Below are 10620 nucleotides of genomic sequence, written 5' to 3' on the forward strand. Positions count from 1 at the left end.
TTTAGACCATAGTAGAATAGATATTGCTAAGCCTTTTTAGGGATATCAAGGCTGGGGCATTTCCTGAAAAAATTCTTGAATCTTTCCCATGCCTCTGGATAGCTTTCAAGCTCTTTCTACTTGAAAGTATGGACTTCATTGACTTGATGAACTCGAGAAGGTGGAAAAAATCTCATCGTGAATTTTTTAACCATATCGTTCCAAGATTGAATGCTCCCAAGTGGTAGACAAAGAAGCAATTCCCTTGCAGTGTCCTTCAAGGTATGAGGGAATAATCTCATTCGAAATGCATCTGTTGATATTCCTTCGTGACTGATTACCTCACATAGCATAAGAAACACCGAAATATGTTCATGAGGATTCTCTGTGGCTTTTCCAAAGAACTTGATGTCTTGATGATTTTGGAATAAATTGATGACATCTGGTCTAAGGTGGAAATTAGGTTGTCCAAAGGGAGGATATACTACAGCTGGTTGCATTAGTGTAGGAATTGGATTGACGTAATCTCCAACTAAGACAGGGGCTTCGTTCTGGATAGCTCTCGGTTGATTTGGCTGCGGTATTTGCTCGTGAAGCTGAACCTGATGCTGTGGTTGATTTTGGTTATCGGTCACTCTCCTTACTTGACGTTAAACTCTTCTACGATTTCTAAATTTTCCTTCTATTTCATGATCTATTAGAAAGAGATCTAGCTCCTCATGATTTTACATAAACTAAAATCACCTAAAACGTGTCAAGATACAAGATAATTAAGCGGTGTAATGGTAGCCTAAAAACAACTACTAAAAATGAAATACAAATACAAATAAAAATAAACGAATTTAAAATATCTAATAACTAAAATTAACACCATTATTTCCCAACAACGGTGCCAAAAACTTGTTCGTCAAAATTTCGCAAGCGTACGGGTTCGTTGTACAACTAATAATTGTGATGAAAGAGTTATCGTCCCACAGGGAATAAAGTCTAATTTCAGTGTATTCGATATAATTAAATTCGTGTAATTAACTAAAAGTTGATGTTTGTTTGAATAGCTAATTAAGTTTTATAACTAAAAATTGCAAAATTGATGAAAATTTGTTTTAGAATTCAGATAAGTGAATGTATTGGATTTCTGACACTACTGATCAACTCTTAGTTCTAATTCTCAACTTTTGACAATTATCTCAACTCATGTAATTGTGACGATCAATAATTCCACTTTTATTTATTATTCTTTCCCAAGATATAATAAATCTATGATTACCACGAGACAATCCTATTCCTAGTCTGAATTCATATGGCAAACACGCATTGATGTATAGGATTATTACACATGATCGCACAAGTCACAAATATTATTCCTAACATTCATTGTCCATGCGTTCCAATAACAGTGTTCTACCTACCGTGAATTTTCCAACACTATGAATAAGCAACTTAATGGTGCGCAAACATTAAAATAATATAGATATGCATATTAAATAAACCACAACACAAGAATTATGATAAAAACATAAGGTCTTGAATTAAAAACTAAGAGTCAATCAGTTTTGTCATTCATCCAATACAAAGATATTTAGCCTAGCATATTAAGGTAGGAAAAAGAGGAAAAATAAAAGAACGACATCACCCGAATCATTAAAGTATGAAAAAAATCTGAAATCTTCCACTTTATGCCTTCAATTTCGGATCCAAGTGATGAAGTCTTCTTCTTCAATGTATATCCCGCTCTCCTTTTCCTCTTTTTTTTCGCTTCCAAGATGATGAAAATTAGGTTCAAATTCATGTCCAAATTGTCTTCCAAAAGAGTTTGAATCAAATAAGGAGAGTTGTCTTCACGCGCACGTAATTTTGTCTCTGTATAGCCTTCAATATTTTGATCATAACTTTCTCTTTTAGTGTCCGATTTAAGTGATTCAAAGTACATTAGAAAGCTAGTTAAAAGATCTACCATTATTTTAGAAATAAAAATTTTCCAATTCAAACGTTCTCCATCCAAAAAATGGGTCTCAAGTTGATCAAAAATCTTGAAGATATCTTATATGATTTGAAGTCGATTTATAGTAATATTCAAACCATATCCCTTTCCTTTTTTACTCCAATTTGTATTCAATTGACTCCTATCAATCTTCAAAGTATCTTTTCTGGTCCAATTCAACTTTTGGATTATTGCATCCTAGTCCCCAAACTTTTCCCTTGATGTAATTGAGTCATTTTTTCTCGCTTATTTTTTTTATTCTCGTATCTTCCATTGATTATAACCTACACACAATATATACATAGGATTAAGCTATATTTCATCAAATTTATCAACAAATACTCAATTTTAATAGCCTAAATAAGTGTATAAAATACACTTATCACATTCAATACAAAGAAATAATCACGGATACTCTAATGAATGAGAAAAAATCATGCAGCATAATCTCTGTAGAATATATCGTGCTTACCATACAAATAAAAGATTTCAAATTTCTCGATGTTAAAGTAAAACAAGCAAATTAATGAAAAAAAAAGCTGATTTTGCCATTTGTTTCTGTGTTACCACAGAGTAAAAGCAACATGTCTTTACCATTGCCATATGTTTATGTAATAATTTGAAGTATAAATCTACAAAAAAATAGTGGAAACAATAAAAGCGAGACATTGAAATATTTCAGTATTACAAATGAAAGAACAGATAAAATACTAGTATCACAATAGAACGTGTCAACTCCAAAACCACAACAAAGAAATGTGTATATATATAATACCTTCGAAGTACATGAAGACACCGTCCGTTCGACGCCATGGCATGCGCTGTTTGACGATGACAGCTGGCATGACTTTCTTACGTAGGTCAGGCATCTCCTTCATAACGGTGGCCATCACCATATCATCGATGCAAGTAGAAGGAAGGTAGTTGAGCCGCCCCTTGATGCCCTTCACCCAAATGATGTACAGATTCTTTGCTCCGGTATTGTCAGCACAATTCACCTTCGTCGCCACTGGGCCACTGGCAAACCTAGTGACATCCTGTACTTGTTCCCCGCCGATCCTTGTTGGAGTATTGCATCACAAATTGATAACATGGATTTAAAAAGAAAAGGAGAAAAAGCAAAATTAGAAGAAAAACCAGCAAAGAAGAAGAGTTAGTTATTGTAGTTAAAATTAGTTGTTCCAGTTAGTTATTTTCTGTTATTTTGTTATTCTGTTAGTCCATTTCATCTGATGGTTATTTCTTGTATAAATACAGCTCACGTCTGATGTAAAGTTTTGATCAATTCAGCTCATTAATGAAATAATCATTTCATATTATTCTAGCTTCCATTTTTCTGATTCAAAATTCAACATGATATCAGAGCTAGTTTTATCTAGCTGAATGTCTCCACAACATTATTTGCTTGTGCTCTACAAGAATTAATTCCTCTTTACAAAAATTCTGCTCCGAAATTTTCTATGCCAATTTTCCAATATGAATTATGAGGGTTCATCCATATATCCTCCTACAAATTCAAGTAATTCCTTCATTAATCCTTCAGACGATTCCTCAACTCCGTATTCCATCCTAGTGACAATCCTGATGCTTTGCTGGTATCAGAAATTTTCAATGGAGATAACTATGTCGCATGGAGTCGATCAGTCATTATAGCTTTGACAGTCAAGAACAAGGTAAAGTTCATTGATGGCACAATTTCTCCTCTGGCTACTAACCAACTTATCAATCACACGGCATGGCTGCATGGGAACAATATAGTCCTCTTTTGGTTGATGAACTCAATCACCAAAGACATAAGAAACAGCTTGTTGTTTGTGACATCAGCTATGGACCTCTGGAATAAACTCAAGGCCAGGTATCTAAGAAGTGATGGACCAAGAATATTTCACCTTGAAAAATCCCTAAGCTATATAAGTCAGGGATCTTCATCTATCACTAAATATTTCAGCTCTTTCAAGAATTTATGGGATGAATATATTAGTTATAGGCCATTTCCAACATGTCCGTGTGAAAAAATGGCATCATGTACTTGTGAGTTGTTCAAATTTTTGCAAACTCAACAGCAATCTGATTATGTGCTAAAATTTCTAGTTAGGTTAAATGATTCCTTTGCATCTATCAGAAATCAATTACTTCTTACGGTTCCACTACCTAGCATGGCCAAAATATTCTCTATAGTGCTTCAAGAAGAAAGTCAGCGACAACTGACAAATTCGACTTCATATATTGAGACACATGCCTTGATGGCTAAACGCATCAATCAACAGACTTACTAGCCAAAATCATTCAGGGATAGATTCAAGGCCCCTTATCTATGTTGCACCCACTATAGTTATACTGGACATAGGGTGGACAAGTGCTTTCAACTTCATGGATACCCTTCTAATTGGACGAGAACGAAAGGGAAAAGAAATAGTTCTGAAAAACTTCTACATATGCTACACTTACATATCAAGAGGCTTCCAATCAAAATGATAATGATGAGCAACAAAGGTTCTCCTTTAGAGGAATTTCATAAGCTCATGGTACTTGCTAATTCAACACCAGCAGATTCTTCTACCTAGAATAATACTCAACCAGTTGTCAACCTTGCCTCTACATCTCATTTCTCTGGTAGACACAATTCACATCACATGCTGTTTGTTGTAGTTCAACTTCATCTACATTACAATCTAATTTTTCTTGGATTCTTGATACGGGGGGCAATAGATCATAAGATCTGTTACCCATCTTTATATTTACTCCACTCCTCAGCCTATCAGTGCTTCCATATATCTCCCTAATGGCATTAAAGTTCCAACATCTCATATTGGTACTATGTGCCTCTTTAATTCTCTATTTTTGCATAATGTCCTATGTGTTCCCACTTTTTCATTCAATCTATTATCTATATCGAAAACTCACCAATCAATCTAATCTTTGCCTTACTTTTACCACTTCTCATTATACTATATAGGACCAATCAATGAGGAAGACGATTGGGATTGCCTTTGAGAAAAAAAGGATTGTACCACTTAATCCATGCTTCATCAAAGAACCAGACCAGTAATCATTCTACCTCTGCACCATTAGCATCAGCCATCACCCACAAACAGTTTGACATTTGGCACTATAAGCTAGGCCATGTTCCTAACTCTAGATTACTCTCTCTCAAGCAAATTGAACCTTCCATTACTCTTGATTGTACAAACATTTGTGATATATATGTCCTCTAGCAAAACAAAGAAAACTTCATTTCTTTGTATCACGGCATAAATCCAATAAAAAGTTTGAATTGATTCATTGTGATATTTGGGAACTCTTTAGCACCATTCCCTATTCCGATTTTAAATACTTTCTAACGATAGTGGATGACTTTACAAGATATACATGGGTATATATGATGAAAACAAAATCAGAAGTACCATATTTACTCAAAACCTTTTGTAGAATGGTAGAAAACCAATTTTCTACCTCTATCAAAATCATACGGTCTGACAATGGATCAGAATTCTTTCTCACAAAATTTTACAACAAACTTGGTATCTTGCATCAAAGAAGGTGTGTAGAAACTCCCCAGCAAAATGGGTCGTGGAAAGAAAACACCAACACCTCTTAAGCATTGCTAAAGCATTAATGTTTCAAGCATTAATGTTATTAAACAATTCAACGGAAATGTAATTAAAAAAATCTACTTGGATATAAGATTTGAAAATTGAAAGAAGATTGTATCTCGCTTCGACATTTCTGCCAATTTCTCTCTTCTCTAGGGTTTCCTCAGATCGACAAGGAGGAACGAGGGTTTATTTATTTTTATTTTTTTGAATGATGTGTTTAAGGATGTTTGGACATGGGCCATTGCAATTAAGGGCTTGTTTGGTAACTTATGGCCCAGCAGCCCATTTCAAAATGACTTTGGAGAGTCATTTTCATGGGAAGAATACATAATTCAGGCATTAACTATCCCATTCAATTTTAAGAGAAAATGTTTAAAAAATTCAAAATTCAAGTGATATATAATCAATATTATATATAAAACAATATATTATATATCTAATAAATATCCATCATAATATCTCGACCCACTCCAAGTCCTTCTCTCTCCATTATTCTCTACCTCTCATTATCTCTCTCCCTATCCTCTTCTATCTCTGATTTTTCCCTTTAACAGTTGTGCTCATCATCGGTGCTGCTCAACGATGAGCTTCGCTATGCACGATGAGACGCAGTGTCGCTAACTGTAAATGGTGCACACTTCTATGAGGCGATCTTAGAAGTTGTGAACCTGGTAGAGGTGGATGTAGAGGTCTGGAAGGTGGGTATGGATTAGGTGGAGGAGTAGGTAGTGGTGAATTGCGCGATGGAATTGGCAATGGAATGGTGGTAGATCTGGAAGAAGACTTAGTGAAGGAGCAAAAGGTGAACAGCGGTGCTAACAGTGTAGCAGCCGGAGATTGTAAGTGATTTTCTTTTCTATGGGAGGTTTTTTTGATCTTTGGGTGGGTGATTTTCTCTGGGTGATTGTTGATGGAAATGGCAGTTGTTGATAGATCAAATTCAATGTGATTTGTAAAATTTTGGTGTTGTGATTTAAATTACATGTAAACTGTTACCCGTAATGTTGATCCAGTGGCTTGTGATCAATTCTCTTGGATCTATGAACTTTCAACATTGATTAGTTACATGTGATATTGATTCAATGACATGTGACCAATTCTCTTGAATCTGTGACTTATGAACATTAATTTGTTACCTATGGATTATGACATCTGAATTGTTACTTGTGACTTGTTATCTTTGCACAAATATATGTGACATATGATCTGTGATCAATTAATATTGATACGTGACCTATGCAATATGACCTGTGACATGTGGAGGGTAACCTGTGACCTACAAGCATAATTTGTGACCAATTCTAATTGATTTATGCCCGTGCACTTTTTATCTGTGGTCTATGTCTAATTACCTGTAACATGGTACATGTGACCTATGACCTATCTCCACCCTACACCATTGTCAGATACTGAGACAGCATTTGACATACACTCTATGAACATGTGAACATTGCCAGCACAATCACCACCACCATAAAAAGACCATTCATTTATTATTTAAGATCAAATATTTTTTATTGGTCTAAAGCATCGATTTTATTAGTCACATTCACAAATTAACCAAATTTATTGTTCACAGACATTTATATAATTGGTCACAAACCCTTTTTATACAACCTCGACTCCAACCCAACCCAACCTAAACTACAACTACCACCATCTCCACCACTTCACCAAGATTTTCCAAGCAATCTACATTGATAAACACAAGTTACTACATTCTGGGCAACTTTATTACTTCTAGAATTTGAAGAAAAATTAGCAACATAAGCCCCATTTTCCAAACACGTGATGAAAAATCCTTCATAGTCATAAAATGAAATTGACTTGTCCCACTTCTGCAAACAACAAAAACAAGATTAAAAAATCAACACATAGCAAAAAGCACAAGAGAACTAGAAGTGGCATACCTCACTTAATCAGCTAGAAAATGCTTCAAAATTTGGTAGCAAAGGCTTAATCCTTGTGTGGTAAATCCGAGACTGTGACTTTGAACTTGGGCTTTGGTCTAAAGAAGGAGAAAGAAGTGGCGAAGCCAGTAGTAGCGAAGGAAACGACGCCGAGGAGAGAGATAAAGAAAAAGATCGTTAATTTAGCAAAATGTAGAAGAGATATTTCTACAAAATATTAGCTAGGTTATGAGTTTATCCATAATTACTAGATTAATGATCTGTTGTGCCCAGTCCTCAGAGCCAATCCTTTTTTCGAAGTTACGGATCCATTTTGTCGACTTCCCTTACCTACATTATTCCATTGACCAAAGGTTGTTCACCTTGAAGACCTGATGTGATTATAAGTACGATCGGGCGCTGACGGTACTCACTATTGTTAATATTAAAAGTTCAATTATAACCTGATTTTTGAATATATAAATTTTAAACTTGATTTTTGAAGTTAGAAGTTAAAAAACATGCGTTCCACTATTTATTTTCGTACATATATAAACTTGTTTTAAGCACTTAATTCACTTATGAGGTGGCTTCTCTTTCTTAATCTCATGCAAACATGCTCTTAATATGTGGTGATTTTAATTTCATACTGCCACCCGCCGAAATACAATTACTCCGAACAAAATGTCCAGCACAAGCTCACTCTTCGGCTCCCCCATCCCCTTCCCACGCGCCCCCGCGAAAACTAAGATTAAGCTTCGCCACCATCTCCCCACAGTCAAAATGTCTATTTCTAATTCAAACCCCGTAACCACCCTCACTAAACTCCTCTGGGGCCGGTCCCTGCCACCCCATCTCCTCATCTCCACGGTCCGCACCACCTGGTCCGCCGCCTGGCACCTCATGATGTCCCAGCTCGCCCCCTCCGACCCAACTGGCCGATACACCCGCCCCGCTTCCCAATTCAAAAACCCCACTAGCCTAAACCTTACTAATCAAAACCTTCACCTCTATATCGGTCTCCCTTGCCCCTGGGCCCACCGGACCCTTATCGTCCGAGCCCTTAAAGGGCTCGAAGAATTCGTCCCAGTTTCAGTTGCCGCCCCCGGAATGGATGGTTATTGGGAATTTAGGGATAGTACTGTTCCTGTCCTCGATAATGATATCATAGTTCCTAGCTTGGATAAGGCCAATGGATGTAAAACTTTGATAGAGGTTTATAATTTACGCCGGGGTGGCTATAATGGCCGGTCCTCCGTTCCAATGCTTTGGAATGTGAATAAAAAAGAGGTTGTTTGCAATGAGAGTTATGACATTATTGAGTTGTTCAATTCTAGATTGAATGATGTAGCTCAAAATCCAGGATTGGACCTCTCGCCGCCTTCATTGAAGAAGAAAATCGACGAATGGAACCAAATCATATACCCTAGTGTTAATAATGGAGTCTATAGGTTGGTGATTTTTACAATCTTTTGCGCGATTTTGTAGTGAATTTTGATCAATACTCATGATGTATTTGGATTTGTAGGTGCGGATTTGCGCAGAGTCAAGAAGCATATGATAGCGCAGTAAATGAGTTGTTTAGTACTTTAGAAATGTTAGATGATCATTTGGGGAGTTCTAGGTTCTTGTGTGGAGATACAATTACCCTTGCAGATGTATGTTTGTTCACAACATTGATAAGATTTGATCTTGTGTATAATGTTTTGTTCAAGTGCACCAAGAAGAAGCTAATTGAATATCAAAACCTTCATGGTTATATGCAAGATATATATCAGGTACACATTCTTGTTGCTTATATTTACTACCTACAATGTACTTCCGTTAAGATTGTGTTGGGAAGAAAGACTTTCATCTGAATCCCCTTGGGATGTTTTTGATTTCGTTTATGATAACGTGTTTTGGATGTTTACCGAGACATAGATAGCTCATCTAGGCAATGCTCTTCTTTTTCGTGGTAACAAATAGTACTTGTGAAGATATTACTATGCAATTTGTAGAGTCTGTAACCGGTGATAGATAACAAGTTAACAAATAGTATTTGTAAAGATATGATTTGGGAGTCTGTACTTAGTACTGGGACTTGGAGAAGTCATACTTCGACTTTGTGATCAAACATGGATTACTTATTCTTTTTTGAGTGATGCTATGCTTACAGGTTGACAAAGTAATTGTTGGCAAAATTAAGATCACTTAATTTAAAAATAGTTTTTGAAAGCAACAAAATTCATTGGCCATGATCTTGTCAACACACACTTGGTCTACCATTTTTGTCAAACTACTTTGTACGAGTAGTTTAATTGTTCTTTTTTTCATGAGAAATAGTACTCTTGAAGACATTACTATGCAATCATTACAATTTTTGTGGGATTCGTGAAGAGACTCGTTTTTGTTCCTTTATATGTGACTGATGCTCACATTCTTGAACAGATTCCCAAAGTTGCAACAACTTGTAATTTTGAAGCCATTATGGATGGGTACTACAAAACTCTTTTCCCGTTGAATCCAAGCAATATTCGGCCGGTGATTCCTTCAACCTCTACACATGAAGTGCTATCGAAGCCTGTCAACAGGGAGTCCTTGTCGTTGGTTGGAAGCAATTGTTGAACTGAAATTTCATAGTAGCAAATTACGTACAACATAGTTGTTTTTCTAAATGGTTTTCATGTGTATTTTAGGAAGGTATCATCTCTATACATAAAATTCGCTTTATATCAACTTTGAGTGTCGAGAGATGCTCTTGTTCCAAATAACACGGCTCAATAACAGTCCGCTTCTTCCGAAGTGCAAGTGCACAAGAGCCATTGTATTTAGCCTTTGGTCTTAAAATTTGTGGTAGTTGTAGATTGTTGGGTTCTGTCATTTTAAGTAATGAATCTAATTGCACACGCCCTATTTTCAACACTTGTAAGCCTTGTTAGGGGTGGCAGTGGCCTGGCCAAGCTGGACCAGCTAGATTCTTAAACACCCGAGCTCAGCTTGAGGACTGAATTTTGGAGTTTTGAAAACGAATATATAGAAAAGAGTTTTGAAATAGTTGTTGTCAAACAATGGCAAAATGAGCACAAAAGACGAGATTTTTTATTTTTTTTTTGGGTTTTAATAAAAGAATTAATAAAGCAAGCCAAAAAACAAGAAAGAAAACGAGCTGGCTCGAGTGAGCTCAGCTAGAGTC

At 36.0% G+C, this 10620-nt stretch overlaps 1 protein-coding gene and 1 pseudogene across 1 annotated transcript; one reads left to right on the top strand and one right to left on the bottom strand.

The window, feature by feature from the left end:
* Positions 1 to 3053, bottom strand: part of LOC111392478 — a 5220-nt pseudogene extending 2167 nt beyond the window's left edge.
* A 5008-nt stretch (positions 3054 to 8061) lies between these two features.
* LOC111393314 (glutathionyl-hydroquinone reductase YqjG) lies at positions 8062 to 10349 on the top strand. Its single transcript, XM_023018781.1, has 3 exons — positions 8062 to 8896; positions 8974 to 9223; positions 9876 to 10349. Exons 1-3 carry the CDS (start codon positions 8130 to 8132, stop codon positions 10050 to 10052), a joined length of 1194 nt encoding a protein of 397 aa, XP_022874549.1. The 5' UTR covers positions 8062 to 8129; the 3' UTR covers positions 10053 to 10349.
* The last annotated feature ends 271 nt before the right edge of the window (positions 10350 to 10620 follow it).

The sequence above is a fragment of the Olea europaea genome, chromosome 4 (genome assembly GCF_002742605.1).
Source record: "Olea europaea var. sylvestris chromosome 4, O_europaea_v1, whole genome shotgun sequence".
Taxonomy (NCBI): domain Eukaryota; kingdom Viridiplantae; phylum Streptophyta; class Magnoliopsida; order Lamiales; family Oleaceae; genus Olea; species Olea europaea.